The sequence below is a fragment of the Schistocerca piceifrons genome, chromosome 3 (assembly GCF_021461385.2).
Source record: "Schistocerca piceifrons isolate TAMUIC-IGC-003096 chromosome 3, iqSchPice1.1, whole genome shotgun sequence".
Taxonomy (NCBI): Eukaryota; Metazoa; Arthropoda; class Insecta; order Orthoptera; family Acrididae; genus Schistocerca; species Schistocerca piceifrons.
The window spans coordinates 931,799,707-931,819,834 of record NC_060140.1 but is presented as its reverse complement, the minus strand read 5'-3'; the positions used below and the strand labels follow the sequence as shown (position 1 = coordinate 931,819,834).

At 43.8% G+C, this 20,128-nt stretch overlaps 1 protein-coding gene across 1 annotated transcript in view; it reads right to left on the bottom strand.

Annotated features, from left to right (window-relative positions):
* LOC124790032 (serine-enriched protein) overlaps positions 1-20,128 on the bottom strand; it is a 141,664-nt gene that overhangs the window by 9,598 nt on the left and 111,938 nt on the right. Inside the window, exon 8 of the mRNA XM_047257587.1 lies at positions 7,470-7,652. Within this exon, the coding sequence (XP_047113543.1) occupies positions 7,470-7,652 (183 nt within the window). The remainder of the gene's footprint in view (positions 1-7,469; positions 7,653-20,128) is intronic.

Below are 20,128 nucleotides of genomic sequence, written 5' to 3'. Positions count from 1 at the left end.
CGAAACTTGTCTAGCCGAAGGGGCAAACCAGATGGCGCTATGGTTGGCCCGCTAGATGGCGCTACCACAGGTCCAACGGATATCAACTGCGTTTTTTTTTAAGTACGAAACCCAATTTTTATTACATATTCGTGTAGTACGTAAAGAAATATGAATATTTTAGTTGGACCACTTTTTTGCTTTGTGATAGATGGCGCTGTAATAGTAACAAACATATGGCTCACAATTTTAGACGAACAGTTCCTAACAGGTAGGTTTTTTAAATTAAAATACAGAACGTAGGTACGTTTGAACATTTTATTTCAGTTGTTCTAATGTGACACATGTACCTTTGTGAACTTATAATTTCTGAGAACTCATGCTGTTACAGCGTGATTACCTGTAAATACCACATCAAGGCAATAAATGCTCAAAATGATGTCCGTCAACCTCAATGCATTTGGCAATACGTGTTAACGACATTCCTCTCAACAGCGAGTAGTTCGCCTTCCGTAATGTTCGCACATGCATTGACAATGCGCTGACGCAGGCGTTGTCGGTGGATCACGATAGCAAATATCCTTCAACTTTCCCCACAGAAAGAAATCCGGGGACGTCATATCCGGTGAACGTGCGGGCCATGGTATGGTGCTTCGACGACCAATCCACCTGTCATGAAATATGCTATTCAATACCGTTTCAACCGCACGCGAGCTATGTGCCGGACATCCATCATGTTGGAAGTACATCGCCATTCTGTAATGCAGTGAAACATCTTGTAGTAACATCGGTAGAACATTACGTAGGAAATCAGCATACATTGCACCATTTAGATCGCCATCGATAAAATGAGGGCCAATTATCCTTCCTCCCATAATGCCGTACCATACATTAACCCGCCAAGGCCGCTGATGTTCCACTTGTCGCAGCCATCGTGGATTTTCCGTTGCCCTATAGTGCAAATTATGCCGGTTTACGTTACCGCTGTTGATGAATGACGCTTCGTCGCTAAATAGAAAGCGTGCAAAAAACGTCTTATCGTCCCATAATTTCTTATTCCCAGTGGCAGAACTGTAAACGACGTTCAAAGTCGTCGCCATGCAATTCCTGGTGCATAGAAATATGGTACGGGAGCAAGCGATGTTGATTTAGCATTCGCAACACCGACGTTTTCTCGCGCAATTTGTCTGCTACTGATGTGCGGATTAGCCACGACAGCAGCTGAAACACCTACTTGGGCATCATCATTTGTTGCAGGTCGTGATTGACGTCTCACATGTGGCTGAACACTTATTCTTTCCTTAAATAACGTATCTATACGGCGAACGGTCCGGACACTTGGATGGTGTCGTGCAGGACACCGAGCAGCATGCACAGCACACACCCGTTGGACATTTTGAGCACAATAGCCATACATCAACACGATATCGACCTTTTCCGCAATCGGTAAACAGTCCATTTTAACACGGGTAATGTATCACGAAGCAAATACCGTCCGCACTCGTGGAATTTTACGTGATACCACGTACTTATACGTTTGTGGCTATTAGAGCGCCATCTATCACACAACGAAAAAAGTGGTCCAACTAAAACATTCATATTTCTTTACGTACTACACGAATACGTAATAAAAATAGGGGTTCCTATTTAAAAAAACGCAGTTGATGTTCGTTTGACCTATGGCAGCGCCATCTAGCGGGCCAACCATAGCGCCATCTGGTTTCCCCCTTCAAGTTAGACAAGTTTCGTTCTTTGTAGTTTTTTTCGTTTGACGCTTATTTCGTGAGATATTTGGCCTGGTCACTATCAATGGACCACCCTGTATACTGAAGAGGCTTGTTTATTTCGTAGGTCGCACTTTGCTTGCGAGACGTCTGTGTTATTGTCAAAGTTAAGTATTGTCATTGTTCATTTCGCAGTAAAACTCCTTAATATGACTTGCTTGAATTATTTGCCAAGGTATCCGAGAAAGCAGGTTCCCCAGACACCCTATATTCGACGAGTAGGCAGGATTCAACATAACTGATCCTTGGTTTCCTTTTCCATTCTTCTGTATATAATTGTTGTCAGAAGCGCGGATACATGAGCTGTTAGGCAGCTTGTGCGTTGATTCTCCCACCTACCTCCCCTGGCTATCTTCGTAATTGTGTGGCTGACATTTTTCCGGAAGTTTGATGGTACGTTGTCAGTCTCATAGATTCCACAAACTTGAGTAGTCGTTTTGTTGCCAGTTCCCCCCGATTATGGTATGTCATGTACCTCTGAGCCGTGCCCCGGATCGCGTTTGTGCCGTTGACAAATGGCTCTGAGCACTATGGGACTCAACTGCTGAGGTCATTAGTCCCCTAGAACTTAGAACTAGTTAAACCTAACTAACCTAAGGACACCACAAACATCCATGCCCGAGGCAGGATTCGAACCTGCGACCGTAGCGGTCTTGCGGTTCCAGACTGCAGCGCCTTTAACTGCACGGCCACTCTGGCCGGCTGTGCCGTTGACATGTTGGCGCCGTGTATTCGGATTGTGACCCGACGTTTTCTAAGTGCGTTCACTGGCGCCACTACGTTTGCTCGCTTTGTCTGTCCGTGAGTGGCATCAGCGGCGTTTATCGATAGCGAGCATTGTGGTACTATCTTTGAAACCACCTCTTGTGTTTACGGATCGTCGTGTGTCGGAGTTCGGTTGGGAACGGAGCAGCAGTGATTTCCGACACCGCCAGTAATCGCCGAGGGAGCTGGCGATGTATGCACTGCCCAATGGAAGCATGTGGTTGCGAGAGTGCACGACCAAATCGAGGTCCGGATTCAGCGAGTTTAATTTGAATGGATCGTTATATTCGAGTAGTGCAACTTTCACTTGTGTGTGTGTGTGTGTGTGTGTGTGTGTGTGTGTGTGTGTGTGTGCGTGCGTGTGCGTGTGTGTGTATTCGTCTGTCGAAGTGACCTCATGCCATCAAGCTGTTTGTTGGCTGTTTTATACTCCGACGTTTCCCTTGCCTGACTTGATTGGCAACGACCGATGGTTGGTCGTTCGGTCGGTCGTCTCAGTGGACGACGTTCATCTGGTCTTTCGACCGTTTCTGTGTTCTTATCGTTTATGTCTACGTGCAATTCGTCTTGTTGCTGCTCAGTGACTGTTTTAGCATTGTTTGAGTTATTTGTGGAATTGTCTTTTGCGGTCCCATGTGCATCTAGTCAGATTTTGAATAGGCATTTTGGTCTTAACCCTGTCTGCGTACTACGATTTGGTGGAACCAAATTGTGTAATTAAGTGCTTGTCATTGGTCGATGTTAACCGTTATTCTATCGTGGTACTGGTTATCGCATCTTAGGTGGAGTTTGCGAGTGTGCTGGTCGGCGTTTAAGCTGTCCCTAGTTTGAGTTGCCATCCTGTTAAGTGAACATAACTCTTGGCTGCCTGTCTCACCGCTTACGCAGCTGTATGGACTTTTCTCAGGTCGATCCTTGGAGCACTGCCTATGCATCACTCCCGTCTTTATTTCCTCTGATTGTGTCAATTGTTTAAAATAATATTTTGTTTAAATTATTCCTATTTCTTGTGGCCTTCAGCCGACAAATAATTTGAATTCTTCTTAAAGTGGGTAGGACGTCATACGTAAAGGTGTATGAAACTCTAGAATTTTCCACATCTATTAAAAACTGTGGTAAAAATTGAGGTAATTAACTATAAAATTCGTGTTTTTTTCTAAACATGAATTTAAAATATAACAGCTCATTCGTTTTTTCATAAATTAAATAAATTCTAGAGTTTCACACACCTGTAAGTATGGTACGTATGCTGTGCAAAATTCATCGAAGAATCTCTCTAACTTGTGAAGAAAAGTGTACCTATAGCAACAAATGCAGCCATAAGGAAGTGGAAAAATGATGAAATTTCACATGTAAAAAAATTATTTTGTTATGTTTTCGAACTTCCACTCAAATGAGTGTGAATTCTGAATCCTTCCTGGTGACGCTGACAAAGTTTTATGAATTTATTTGTAAAAGTATAGACACTGGAAATTAAAATGTCCTGTGATGCCTCTGCTGCTCCAAGTCGGCTCGTTTGACGTCCTATCCCCTCTTCACATGGCCTTCATCCGTCAGTTTGTTTAAATTATTTTTATTGCTTGTGGTCTTCAGCCGACAAATAATTTGAATTCTTCTTAACAAGGCCTTCATCCGTCAGTTTAGTTTGTGCTACAGTCAATCTTTTTAAAATGATTGTTTTACAGAATTATTTTGTTATTTTCAACGTGTAATTGACTTCCTCATTTGTACTTCAGGCCTTCAGCCGTTAATTGTTCTGAAGTTTTGCTGGTGGCCTTCAGCCGACAAATAATTTAAATTCTTTCTTAATAAGGCCTTCAGCCGTCAGTGTAGTTTGTGTTATAGTCAATTTTTTTTAAATGATTGTTTAAAAAAATATTTCCTTAAATAAAGTGTACGCGTTTATTGTGCTACCAACGGTAACTGCTTAGCCCTGTCCACATCTTTTCTTGCTTTCCCTAAGTCTCTTCTGGCTTATTTTATCTCAGGTTCTAACTAATACTGGATCGCCTATGTCATCCATATCTACTTCAGTTCCTTCTATCACTTCATCAGACAAGTCTTCCCCCTTATAGAGGCCTTCAACATATCCGTTCTGTCTCTCCTGTATTTAACAGTGGACTTTCCATTGCCCTCTTAATTTTACCATCCATTCTTTTAATTTCACCGAACGTTGTTTCGACTCTCCTATATGCTGTGTCAGTGCTGCCGACGATCATTTCTTTTCGATTTCTTGATATTTCTTCAGCAATTTCGCCTTGGCTGACCTGCACACCCTGTTTATTTCGTTTTTATTTCATTCCTAAAGGATTTGTATTTCTGCATTCCTGTCTTTCCCTGTACGCCCTTCTCTCGTCCATCGGTTGAAGTATGACCATTTTTACCCAAGGTTTGTTTGTAATTACCTTCCTTGTACCTATGTTTGTCTAGCTAACATCTGTAATTGCCGTTTTTAAAGATGTCCGTTCGCCTTCAACTGAACTGCCACAACCTTAGCGAATTGCAATGCTTCTCGTCAATCGTGGATACTTCAGTATTCCCATTCCTCGGTACTTCAGTGCCCCACTTCCTTCCACAATGATTATTTCCGACGATTCAGCTTACTCTTCATCATTACAAAATTGTGATCTGAATCTATATGTTCACCTGAGTGCATCTTACAGTCCAATATCTGCTTCTGATTATGCCGTGATTCAGCAGGAACATTCCTGCGTCTCCGGGTGTTTTCAAAGCATGCATACTCCGCCTGTGGTTCTTCAACAGAGCGTTTTCTATTACCATCTTGAATTTATTGCATACTCAGTTATTCTTCCTCCTCTCTCGTCGCTATTGGCAAGCGAATATCCTCCCGTAATCCTTCCTGACATTCCATTCACACTAATCGCTTTCCAATTCCCGTTTGTTGCTTGCGACGGTGGTATGTGTATGTGAATTATCTTTGTCGACGTTGATTTGTTGTATAATTTGATGAGGACAGCTCCGGCTCTGTACTGTACACAGAAACTGTCTCTCTGCCCTACTTTCCTATTCATAACGAATCCTTCTCCGGTTATACAATTTTCAGTTCCTTTTGGTATTACCCTGTATTCATCTGACCAGAAATCTTTATCTCCTTTCCTTTTCACTTCACTGACCTCCATTGCATCTAGTTTTAGCCTTTCTAAGAGCGGAGAATACTCAGAAATGAATGTAATTGGCAAACTGCCTGAACCGAAACATTTGACTTTATTCCAATTGCTGCGCTACACCAAGGATATCTACCTCTAAGTAACTTACGTTGGGAGCAGTTCTTGACTGGAACTCTGGAATATTTAGTTCGTCTTCTTTGCTGAAAGATTTTAGGAAAACCTTACTTAGCTACTCCGCTCTAGTGACAACGTCATCTATGACATTACCACCACTACCGCGCAGTGAAAGTATTGATTGTCGCTTGCCGTTTGTGTACTTTACCTGACCACAACGTCTTTGGGTTTAGAGACAGATTTTCGTTGTGGTAACTATTAGGTCTACAACTTTGCTTCCGCCGTTTTACAATAGACGGCAGTAGTGGAAAGTAGCGGTGCAAATCGTTCATTAGAAGTGTCACACAGTAAGCTTAAGGATTTGAGGACATAACGCCATAAAAATATCAGTCGATTTTTAATTGCATCATGAAGTTATTCTCGACTGAAGACGTCAACTTTCTCGTCATCTGCGGAAGGTTTTAATTTTCTGCTTTGATATGAAGAAATCTGCGGCTGAGGCGCATAAAAATCTGGGTAAGATCTATGATGGGATGCCTGATAGTGACAGAATTTTGCAAAAAATGGTTTCCATCCTTCAAGAATCGTGATTTTGACGTCGAAGATAGACCGGCATGGTTGTGAAAGAGAGAAAGTTTTCGATGCCGCTGCAACCAACGGGAACAATCACAGGAGATCGTTATCGGAAGCAATTGATGTGTTCGAACCGAGCACTGAAAGACGAACGGCCACACTACAGCGACAGACATGAAAAAATGATTTTGCAGAATGACAGTGCACGACCCAATGTCGAAAATCCTGTAAAAGCATAATTGGAAACGTTGCAATGGTAAGTCCTACCCCACCCGCTGTGTTCTCCAGATATTCCTTCCTCTGACTGCCACATTTCTCAATCTACGACACACGACCTAGCTCACTAGCACTTGTGGTCATATGAACAAGTGCAAAATTCGATCATTCATGGCTCCCCTCAAAAGATATCCAGTTTATACACTGCGGGATTCGTAAGGTGCCCTCAAGCTAGGATTAAGAAGTGGTCAGCGACGGCTAATACTTTGAATCGTAAATTTTTGTTAGTTTTTCACAATAAAGTCTCTAATTTCGAGAAGAAAACTGCGGAAGCAAAGTTGTAGACCTAGTATTAAAAACATCGAGTGTTGAAATCCGCGCTAAATTCCGAGCCTTTGAAATAAAAATTGCCGATCTTGGCGATTTCACGTTCTTTTTAATTTGATATGATTTGTTTCGTTGTTTCTGCAACAGTGGTTTCACCTATTTTGCGTACCACGCAGGATGAGTTCCGTCTCTTGTTGATATGTTTGGTTTAAGTCTCCCAACTGTTGTGGATACTGTTTCTTTATTTATGTCGCATTTGGTCTACACTAACATTGGGAACCGCTGGAATATTGTGTCAATGGGTGACCATGTGATACAGCTACAGAACTGACAGGAATATAATCAGTTAATACGCTGAGGAAGTTTACGCACTCTCTTATTATCGAATGCTATGTCAGAACGGCTTATGCAGATAGTAGCGTCCGTTTGTAGCGTAAAGTAGCGACGGTGAAGGCTTAGAATCTTTGCAGAGTGAACTATCAGTTGCCTACAGTAGAATAAGGTTACTGTGGAGGAGCCTTCCTCCCTCCGCAGTGAACACTGGTTACTGGGGACTGGTGGAGAGCAGGGAGAGGTTGCGCACCTGGTAGGCGAGCGCGTTCATGATGATGCTGTAGGGTACCAGGCCGAGCGGGTGCACCTCGCGCATCAGCACGTTGGCCGGGATCTTGTGGAACTGGATGTACTCGAGGAAGTTGCCGATCACGTCCTTCAGCGCCGTGTTGGGGTTGTTGTCGCAGTACTTCTTGCTCCACATCAGCGCCGCCTGCAACCAGCGCCCGACAATGAGGGTCGCTCACACACACCGAAATCAACAGCAAGTACTGCAAGTAGCTGAAACAGTTTTGCACACCGATGTAAGTCAACAAGTACATATTCTCATTTTTTTTTAATAATTTGGGAGAACAGGAATCTTTCTCATTGCAAGCAATCCATCTTTACAAGGTTTTTCTGACATTAAATAAATATGTCTTCCTTCGAGCACCAGACACAGTTTAAGTAATAGAACCCAGTACGTTGTCCTCGATGGTGAGTGTTCGTCGGAGGTGAGGGTACCATCTGGAGTGCCCCAGGGAAGTGTGGTAGGTCCGCCGTTGTTTTCTATCTACATAAATGATCTTTTGGATAGGGTGGATAGCAATATGCGACTGTTTGCTGATGGTGCTGTGGAGTACGAGAAGGTGTCGTCGTTGAGTGACTGTAGGAGGATACAAGACGTCTTGGACAGGATTTGTGATTGGTGTAAAGAATGGTGGCTAACTCTAAATATAGATAAATGTAAATTAATGCAGATGAATAGGAAAAAGAAAATCCCGTAATGTTTGAATACTCAATTAGTAGTGTAGCGCTTGACACAGTCACGTCGATTAAATATTTGGGCGTAATATTGCAGAGCGATATGAAGTGGGACAAGCATGTAATGGCAGTTGTAGGGAAGGCAGATAGTCGTCTTCGGTTCATGGGTAGAATCTTGGGAAGATGTGGTTCATCTGTAAAGGAGACCGCTTATAAAACACTAATACGACCTATTCTTGAGTACTGCTCGAGCGTTCGGGATCCCTATCAGGTCGGATTGAGGGACGACATAGAAGCAATTCAGAGGCGGGCTGCTAGATTTGTTACTGGTAGGTTTGATCATCACGCGAGTGTTACGGAAATGCTTCAGGAACTCGGGTAGGAGTCTCTGGAGGAAACGAGGCGTTCTTTTCGTGAATCGCTACTCACGAAATTTAGAGAACCAGCATTTGAGGCTGACTGCAGTGCAATTTTACTGCCACCAACTCGTACAGAGGCATATAGGCAGTCATTTTTCCCTCGTTCTGTTTGGGAGTGGAACATGGAGAGAAGATGCTAGTTGTGGTACGAGGTACCCTCCGCCACGCACCGTATGGTGGATTACGGAGTATGTATGTAGATGTAGATGTAGATGTATTTATTTCTAATTTCTCCTACCAGTCACTTTTTCATTTTATGTTTAATCTAACATAATACAACACTTTTCGAACATGTTCTGTTCATCTTCAGGCGTTTATACATGCATACATACTGAGAAATGTTATTTAAAAATAAACCGTCTTAAACTAGATTAATGTAGAGCTCTTTGTCCCTTGTTTGTTACTGTAGCAGCTGGTGTTGCATTTGGGGGGGGGGGGGGGGAGAGGAGGGGGGCAGTGGATGGCTAGAAATCGAAATCAGTGATGTCATCTGCTGGTTTTCTTCCTTCTGGTTGACTATGTATACCACAGCCTGTATAGGATGCAGATAGATTTGCATCAGTTACGTGTTACGAAAATAGTATCAAAGGCTTTTATATCACTTACGATTTCATCATCTTGCTGCTTCACTTGCATCACTGGTGTAATTGCGGAGCTGTTGATTAACATTACCCTATTGCACATTGTATTTTGTCACTGATTGCCAACGTAATTCACTGCACAAATTGCTTCGACATACATGTAAACGTTATGCACACAAGATGACGGACTGTAGCATGTGAGTTTCTATCGATTATCGAGGTTTTGTATCGATATTCTTGGTACTGACAGATTTTTAGTCAATTGACACATCTTGAATCTATTGAGTTAGAGCTGGCTTAAGACTGTTGAAGACTTTTGAGTTTTTGAATTCGGTTATTTCATTAAGAATGTTATCTCCATGCTTTGTACTTTGTATGAGGATTTCCATTTCTTCCACGATATCCATTCTCTTACTTTTTCCTATTTTGTGTAAAATTTCGAGGTTGTTTTCGATTTTTAAAGGGTGGCTTGTGTCTTTGATGTGACTTACTACTGCTGATTTGTTACATTTATCAAGCCTGTAGCAGTCTAAATGTTCTTAGAATCGGGTTCTGAAATTTCTGCCTGTTTGGCCGATATAAAATTTATTACATTGGCCGCAGGTAATTTTGTAAATACCAGATGCATCAAGGCTTGTATCTGGTGGTTTTAAATCGTGAATAAGCTTGCTATTAAGGTCGTTGTTGGTGCTGAAGCTGATTTTCACTTCTTTGGTCTTGAATAGTCTTGCTAATTTGTCAGATACTCTTCCAACATAGAAATAAATAATTATCGCACACAGTCACGGTTCACAAACATAGCCATTATGGCAGAGAATAATTAAGAGACAGTTTTGTTCATACCCTACTGGGCATTAAAATTGCTACAGCACGAAGATAATGTGCTACGGACGCGAAATTTAACCGACAGGAAGAAGATGCTGTGATATGCAAATCATTAGCTTTTCAGAGCGTCCACACAAGTTTGGCGCCGGTGGCGACACCTACAACGTGCTGACATGAGGAAAGTTTCCAACTGATTTCTCATACACAAACAGCAGTTAACCGGCGTTGCCTGGTGAAACGTTGTTCTGATGCCTCGTGTAAGGATGATTAATGCGTACCATCACGTTTCCGACTTTGATAAACGTCGGATTGTAGCATATCGCGATTGGGGTTTATCGTATCGCGACATTGCTGCTCGCGTTGGTCGAGATCCAATGACTGTTAGCAGAATATGGAATCGGTGGGTTCAGGGGGGTTATACGGAACGTGGTGCTGGATCCCAGCGGCCTCGAATCACTACCAGTCGAGATGACAGGCATCTTATCCGCATGGGTGTAAAGGATCGTGCAGCCACGTCTCGATCCATGAGTCAACAGATGTGGACGTTTGCAAGACAACAACCATCTGCACGAACAGTTCGACGACGTTTGCAGCAGCATGGACTATCAGCTCGGAGACCATGGCTGCGGTTACCCTTGACGCTGCAGCACAGACAGGAGCGCCTGCGATGGTGTACTCAACGACGAACCTGGGTGCACGAATGGCAAAACGTCATTTTTTCGGATGAATCCAGGTCCTGTTTACAGCATCGTGATGGACGCATCCGTGTTTGGCGACATCGCGGTGAACGCACATTGGAAGCGTGTATTCGTCGTCGCCATGCTGGCGTATCAGCCGGCTTGATGGTATGGGGTGCCATTGGTTACACGTCTCGGTCACCTCTTGTTCGCATTGACGGCACTTTGAACAGTGGACGTTACATTTCAAATGTGTTACGACCCGTGGCTGTACTTTTCATTCGATCCTTGCGAAACCCTACATTTCAGCAGGATAATGCACGACCGCATGTTGCATGTCCTGTACGGGAATTTCTGGTAGAGAAAATGTTCGACTGCTGCCCTGGCCAGCATATTCTCCAGATCTCTCACCAATTGAAAACGCCTGGTCAATGGTGGCCGAGCAACTGGCCATCACAATACGCCAGTCAGTACTCTTGATGGACTGTGGTATCGTGTAGAAGCTGCTTGGGCAGCTGTATGTGTACGCGCCATCCAAGCTCTGTTTGACTCAATGCCCAGGCGTATTAAGGCCGTTATTACGACCAGTGGTGGTTGTTCTGGGTACTGGTTTCTCAGGATCTATGCACCCAAATTGCGTGAAAATGCAATCACACGTCACTTCTAGTGTAATATATTTGTGCAATGAATACCCGATTATCTTGTGCATTTCTTCTTGGTGTAGCAATTTTAATGGCCAGTAGTGTATCTTGATCGGAGACGTCAGTTCTAGAGGGCATTTGCTAGATAAAAGTTTGATAAGGAATCGATATCTGTAAATGTACCGTTTGAAAGTAAAATACACTGGTGTACAAAACTTATGGACGAAAGTAAGTTTTGCATCATGTGTCGCTGGCATGTAAACTTGGACCATACGTAGACAGAACTGCCACAGTATAATGGGGAAGGTCGCTGTGAGACATACGCAATGATGCGAACGGAAATGGAACTTTTATTCAAAGACAAAAAATTACAGTGAAGTCATGGCGATTTGTGATGGTCAACCGGACATTACAAAAGGCGTGACGTGGCTTTTAATAGCGTGTGTTAGTACCAAGGGCGGCAATCCATGATCTGCAAGATTTTCACATGCTGGCCGCAACGTTGGTATGGTGTTCTACTACCTCCACCGGCGTGGTTTACAACTGCCACATGATCGATGGTGCATGTTGGCGTGCTTTAATACATCTCCCCAACGCATCCCACACTTGGTGGATGGGTTTTAAGCCGGGGAAAGGGCAGGTAAGTCCATTCGTCGAATAACCTCTCGTCCTAGCAGCTTCTCCACGCACGCTGTTCGATACGACCGCACATTGATGATGATATTCATATCTGGTCTCCAGCCGGAACGTAATGTCATCTTGAAACAGTGTTCAAGCAGAGTACTTATAGCGTCGATCAGATCTCCCGTGCTCTACATGTTGGATCTCCGCGGGAACCAATAGAAGATACAGGCAAATCGGTGGCGTTCCTACCTTTCTCGGGAAGCATGTCTGCAAAAATAAGAAGAATTTTAAAGAAATTTGATATTAAAAGTGTATTCCATCCTTTAGCTAAGACAAGAGCACTGCTGGGCTCAGTGAAGGACGATTTTGGTTTCAGGAAGCCCGATGTCTACAAATTTCCCTGCTTTTTCGGGAAAGCCTATATTGGTCAAATGATTTGCATGGTCTAGGATCGATGTGAGGAGCACATCGCCACATGCGTTTACGAGTGTTGTCCAGAAAGTAAGTTCCAATTGCTCGCGAAACGGAAACCACTGGGAAAATCCGGTAAAGCTTTGCACAGATGTGTTGGGCAGTGTCTCTAGTGTGCTCGTCGATCGTGTCGCGTCGCTCTTTTCAGTTTTGAGTGGGCAGTGAGCGCCTAAATATGTGGAGGGAATAGCGTCTCCCTCCAAGTATGAGGGCCTGGTTAGATGTTTCGCCTGTGTCAAGCAGCCCGCATAACACAACTGTCGAGCAGTTCCTTCTTCATGTCAATTCTCGGCCGCACACTGCAGCGGCAATGAAGACGCTCCTGTAGCGTTTCCGATAAGAAGTGTTTGATCACCCACAATACAGTCCGTAATTGGCTCCCCCTGAGACTCATCTCTGCTCACAAGAACCGCTGGCTATGAAGATAAAATTTTTCCACAGACAACGAGCTGCAGACCAGTGCAGATAACTGGCCGAAAGCACAGGCGGCTGCTTTCTATGACGAGTATGTAGGAAAGTTGATACAACACTACGACAGAACTCGAAGCTGGAGCGGTGACTATGTAGAGACGTAAGTGGAAGGTGTACCTCACTGTTGCAAATAAAATGTTTCTGGTTTTCACTGTGGTTTCCATTTCGCGATCGATCGGAAATTACTTTCTGGACAACGCTCGTATTTCAGTCAGAAAACTCTGCGGCTGCGGAGTATTGTCTTACTGAAGACGTAAAATGTTGTACGATGAGGATCCAGTGGCTGCTCCTGCGTTGCGTTATGAGGACTGTGTAGTGAAAGAAGCTATCGAAATCCTTCTATCTGACAATATTATAAACAAAGATGAGGGGTATCCTTTAAATAAGAGTTGGAATCCTGTTTTGTTTGTCATTAAAACACAACGGTCTTTCTTTCGGTCATAAAAAGGTGTACCAACAATGTTTGAGATCGATTTGTCGTTTTCACGACCTTTGACTACCGGTACACTCTCGTATTTTGCGCTAGAGGGCAGTTATGCTCGCGCGCGTGCAGGAGATCTACAGGTGGGGTATAAAGGAACCCCCGCTGTGTGTTTGATGTTCTCTCCCTCCATGGGCTCCCCCCTTTTTTCTGCTTATCCTCTCCTTCACCCTTTCTTCCCTCTCATCTGTCGGGGGTCGGGGTCCTCCCCCCCCCCCCCCCCCCCTCAATATGGCTTCGTACTCTATACAGTTTTTTGTGCGTGTTCAGTGTTGTGCGTCCCCTTTCTAAAGTGTTACGAACAGCCACCATACTGTCGCTAGGTGTGTTTTAGACTGTTGCTAACAGAAACCAGCCATGTTTCAGTTTTTTCCGTCACTCTTTCTTGGCCTGTTATTATTGTTTTGATATCTCCTAATTCTGTTTCTAAGTTTTCTGTAAGCTGCAGAGCGGCGTATTATGCTTCTGCCAGCCCGCCCCCTCTCAGGGGGGGGGGGGGGGTGGAACGAAATCTAATAAAGAAAAAAAAAGTGTTTGATTCCAGTCCTGGTGACGGCTTACTCCACTGAAAGTAGTGGCGATGTGGTCTGTTATAGCTACGAGCGACCAGGGAGCGGTGCAATGGCAGAGAATGAAGGTGCGAAGCCGCCAGGTGGGGGAGCGTCTGGAGGTGTCGCTAACAATGAACAGAAAGGACAGACGAACAAGTAGGGGACGACAGACACTGCGACCGACTGGGACACAACACGAGACAAGCCAGCAAGAACTGCTGTGACAAACATGGCGAGACAGCAACAATGCAGGAACACTCCAAACAATGACAATATGTATTTCAACACATGGAACTGGAATGCAATACGGCCGAGGTGCACGCGCGAACTACGGCGAATATCAGACTGCTGGGGTAGCTTTTTTTTCCTTTATTGCAATTTTGTAATTTCGTGCCTCATACGAAGAAGGCCGGCAGCAGCCTACGTACGCTGCTCCTCGGCCAATAGATACAACAGATAGAGATAGAAGACATAGAGCATAAAAAGCATGGTAATACATGATGATGAATATTACATGATGGATGAGAAGCCGTTCGACGAAAGGTACTGTGTACACAAAGGTGGTTATCAGTAGAACAGACGAAGACATCGAGTTGGAGACACGAAGGTAGGAAGACACCGATGAAAACACTGTAGCACAAGACGAAAAAACACTGACACACTAATGAATTGGAGAGGCTTGCCTCTGGGTGGAAAGGAAAGGTAGGAGGGTGGGAAGGAGGGGGGGATGGAGCCAGTGATAGAAAGAAGGGAGAGTGGGGGTAGGGGAGGGGAGGGGTCAGAAGCCCAGGGAGGGAGGAGGAAGTGAGAGACGTGGGAGAGAGGAGGGGGGGGGGAAAGAAAGCTGAGGAGAGAGAGAGGGTGCTCTGGGGGAAAAGGGTGGAATGGGAGGGGAGAGTCAGAACTGGTAGGAGGGGTAGATGGAGCGAACAAGGACATCATCAGGGAGCTGGGGTAGCACTGTGTGACTACGTAAATACATACATGACCACGGACTTCACGTGGTACAGAGAGTGATGCACTCGCATGGCGAGGCCCACAGTGCAGATGCGCGCCGGAGCACAGAGACCCCTAGTGGGTTCCTAGATCCATACCCTCTGGCGCGCTTTCAACTTGCGCGCCTTCCAACTCCAGATAGGCAGCCGAAATATTGTGTCGAGGTGACGTTATGTTCCGACTGGAACCCGATATGAATATCATTTATTACTACGCCGAGAATGTTTATGGAGCCAAGGCCGCTCATTCACACAAAAAAATGTAGTGGACCCCTGCAAAGATAAAGCTGAGGAATGAGTGCAGAGTCACAGTAGCGTTGACAAGAGAGTGTACCCTGTTCAGCTATTTGGATGTCAGTACACCCATGCAACCCATACCTCCCCACACCATGACACCCAGACTACTAAAGAGATTATGTGCGACAATGTTTCTGGTTGACCCCACCCCTGTGCTCCTGGCACCATCATAAACAGTGCCGCTCCTGTACTGGGATTGACGGAACACAACGTACAGGTCATCGGGCAAAGAGACCACTCCAGATTGAGTAGTCATGCCACTAACCACCGTGAGATTGCGTGCCTTACAGTCCTGTCTGGCGTGGCTGCATTCCACCCAGTTTTTGATGTGGGTCCCTCTTTGCCTGTTGCATAAAGTAGCGTGTCCAGGAATTTACTATTTGGATACGAAATAAATATGAAGATCAGGTCACTGCGAAATGATTCACGTCACAGTTCGGTACGTAATGGTAGAGGTGCACACCACACGTATCGTGGACGTTTTCCTCACCGCGTCAGTCCATCACATACTTTTGTTGTCCGACTATAAAAAACGGCAGCGAGGAACTGGTACGTTCGCAGCTAGGAGGGTAGACTGTGGTGGACGATGGATACCCACCTGGGTTTGTGGAGTGTGTGTGTGAAATCACGCTGCTGTAGTTGACTGTAGTCGACCATCTCCTCTTCTTCTGGCAGCAGTGCTTGTGATTCGGAACGCACCCCACGCACTTGAAAAATAATGCAGCGAGCAATACCAAACTCCTGGGCAGTGCTCGTTGCACTTCGCCCTGTTTCCAGTTTCCCAGTGATTCTTCCCCGTGTGAAATCACCCGAACATTGTCTCTGGGCAATTTAGTAGAGTAGAACTCCACCTCAGTGCACTGTAACTGCCCGCTGAGTGACACACACTGGCTTTCCTTCAACTGCCTCGTTTTGAGTCGTCAGTCCCAATTGGCTCACACCATCTGACAAGCTTTATATGCATGGCTGGGGGACCCCCAAGCGATATGCTCCCTCACTTTCATTGATTTCCATCGAGTTGTTAATATGTTACTTTACCTGTACCACACTTAAGTTTTATGGACCAGTATGTTTTGAAGAGTGGATCGCTATTAAATCCCTCGCTTCGCTCTGTAGGAGCAGCTCCGTGTGGGCAGCCTTCTCTTCATTGCACAAGATGTGTCTGCGACGTATAATTTCACATACACGCTCCACAATCCCTGGTGGATGTCTGTGGACCACAACAGTCAACCTTTCTAGCTGCGAACGTACCAGTTCCTCGCAGCCGTTTTCATACTAGGACAAAAAGGTATGTGACGGACTGGAGCGATCAGGAAAACGTCCTCGATACAGCTGGTGTGCACTTCTGCCATTACTTACATAACTGTGACGTGAATGACTTAGCAGTGATCTGATCTTCAAATTTATTTCGTATCCAAATGGTACATTATGGACATATGTTCGTTGCTAAAACAGTATTTAATAATAACGAGGTGATTATTAGAATAGATATACCAAAATAGCTGCTTATAATAACTAATCTTTATTTGCACAGACTGTTTCGGCATTTATCCCAATTGTCAAGTACGTTTAGATTGATGTGACCTCCATATTACGCCGTTATAACTTCCACTGTTTTAATAACACGGTAAATGACGTAATACTTTGAAAATAAAACGCTAAATGCGGTGTGATAGCAGTTTGACATTTCTGCCCTTAGGACGGTGTCTGTTTACAAATATTATAGAAGTAAGCGATATTATTTTATTAACTAAAATTTGTGAATAATTTCTTTGGTTGTTGCGTATGTTACTTCAGATTAATCCATTTACGTGTTCTAAAAGTTCAATAAAATTTTTTAGGTAGCTCTTGTGTCTGAATTCTGTTCTCTCATTTAATATTTCTTGTAGGTATTTTCTTGTATATATATATATATATATATATATATATATATATATATATATATATATATACTTGCAGCCCTTCTAGAATGTTCACTGCAAAACGTTTAGGTGTTTTGTGTAGAATATTAAGTGTATTTTCGACCGTATCAGCAGTATGGTTTTGATTTTTCAAGTTTAGAAACAACCTCGACTGATTATTTTTTCTCTCTCTAATGTGTTCCTTATGCTCATATCCAAATTTCTTCCTCTTTGGCCAAAGTAAAAGCTATTGCATCTGCGACATGTGATTTTGGATATGCATGGGTTAACATAATTGGATGCTCTAGTGGAAAGTTGTTATTGGTTCGAAATGCAAGTTGAATATTTGTGGCTTTAATAGGTGCATTAATTTTATTGGAGATTCTACCAAGGTAGAATTGGAGATTCTACCAAGGTAGCCCCCCCCCCCATGAACCATGGACCTAGCCATTGGTGGGGAGGCTTGCGTGCCTCAGCAATACAGATAGCCGTACCGTAGGTGCAACCACAACGGAGGGGTATCTGTTGAGAGGCCAGACAAACGTGTGGTTCCTGAAGAGGGGCAGCAGCCTTTTCAGTAGTTGCAAGGGCAACAGTCTGGATGATTGACTGATCTGGCCTTGTAACAATAACCAAAACGGCCTTGCTGTGCTGGTACTGCGAACGGCTGAAAGCAAGGGGAAACTACAGCCGTAATTTTTCCCGAGGGCATGCAGCTTTACTGTATGATTACATGATGATGGCGTCCTCTTGGGTAAAATATTCCGGAGGTAAAATAGTCCCCCATTCGGATCTCCGGGCGGGGACTACTCAAGAGGATGTCGTTATCAGGAGAAAGAAAACTGGCGTTCTACGGATCGGAGCGTGGAATGTCAGATCCCTTAATCGGGCAGGTAGGTTAGAAAATTTAAAAAGGGAAATGGATAGGTTGAAGTTAGATATAGTGGGAATTAGTGAAGCTCGGTGGCAGGAGGAACAAGACTTCTGGTCAGGTGACTACAGGGTTATAAACACACAATCAAATAGGGGTAATGCAGGAGTAGGTTTAATAATGAATAGGAAAATAGGAATGCGGGTAAGCTACTAAAAACAGCATAGTGAACGCATTATTGTGGCCAAGATAGATACGAAGCCCACGCCTACTACAGTAGTACAAGTTTATATGCCAACTAGCTCTGCAGATGACGAAGAAATTGAAGAAATGTATGATGAAATAAAAGAAATTATTCAGATTGTGAAGGGAGACGAAAATTTAATAGTCATGGGTGACTGGAATTCGAGTGTAGGAAAAGGGAGAGAAGGAAACATAGTAGGTGAATATGGATTGGGGGACAGAAATGAAAGAGGAAGCCGCCTGGTCGAATTTTGCACAGAGCACAACATAATCATAACTAACACTTGGTTTAAGAATCATGAAAGAAGGTTGTATATATGGAAGAACCCTGGAGATACTAAAAGGTATCAGATAGATTATATAATGGTAAGACAGAGATTTAGGAACCAGGTTTTAAATTGTAAGACATTTCCAGGGGCAGATGTGGACTCTGACCACAATCTATTGGTTATGACCTGTAGATTAAAACTGAAGAAACTGCAAAAAGGTGGGAATTTGAGGAGATGGGACCTGGATAAACTAAAAGAACCAGAGGTTGTACAGAGTTTCAGGGAGAGCATAAGGGAACAATTGACAGGAATGGGGGAAAGAAATACAGTAGAAAAAGAATGGGTAGCTTTGAGGGATGAAGTAGTGAAGGCAGCAGAGGATCAAGTAGGTAAAAAGACGAGGGCTAGTAGAAATCCTTGGGTAACAGAAGAAATATTGAATTTAATTGATGAAAGGAGAAAATATAAAAATGCAGTAAATGAATCAGGCAAAAAGGAATACAAACGCCTCAAAAATTAGATCGACAGGAAGTGCAAAATGGCTAAGCAGGGATGGCTAGAGGACAAATGTAAGGATGTAGAGGCCTATTTCACTAGGGGTAAGATAGATACTGCCTACAGGGAAATTAAAGAGACCTTTGGAGATAAGAGAACCACTTGTATGAATATCAAGAGCTCAGATGGAAACCCAGTTCTAAGCAAAGAAGGGAAAGGAGAAAGGTGGAAGGAGTATATAGAGGGTCTATACAACGGCGATGTACTTGAGGACAATATTATGGAAATGGAAGAGGATGTAGATGAAGATGAAATGGGAGATACGATACTGCGTGAAGAGTTTGACAGAGCACTGAAAGACCTGAGTCGAATCAAGGCCCCGGGAGTAGACAACATTCCATTGGAACTACTGACGGCCTTGGGAGAGCCAGTCCTGACAAAACTCTACCATCTGGTGAGCAAGATGTATGAAACAGGTGAAATACCCTCAGACTTCAAGAAGAATATAATTCCAATCCCAAAGAAAGCAGGTGTTGACAGATGTGAAAATTACCGAACTATCAGTTTCATAAGTCACAGCTGCAAAATACTAACACGAATTCTTTACAGACGAATGGAAAAACTAGTAGAACCCAACCTCAGGGAAGATCAGTTTGGATTCCGTAGAAACACTGCAACATGTGAGGCAATACTGACCTTACGACTTATCTTAGAAGAAAGATTAAGGAAAGGCAAACCTACGTTTTTAGCATTTGTAGACTTAGAAAAAGCTTTTGACAATGTTGACTGGAATACTCTCTTTCAAATTCTAAAGGTGGCAGGGGTAAAATACAGGGGGCGAAAGGTTATTTACAATTTGTACAGAAACCGGATGGCAGTTATAAGAGTCGAGGGACATGAAAGGGAAGCAGTGGTTGGGAAGGGAGTAAGACAGGGTTGTAGCCTCTCCGCGATGTTGTTCAATCTGTATATTGAGCAAGCAGTAAAGGAAACAAAAGAAAAATTGGGAGTAGGTATTAAAACCCATGGAGAAGAAATAAAAACTTTGAGGTTTGCCGATGACATTGTAATTCTGTCAGAGACAGCAAAGAACTTGGAAGAGCAGTTGAATGGAATGGACAGTGTCTTGGAAGG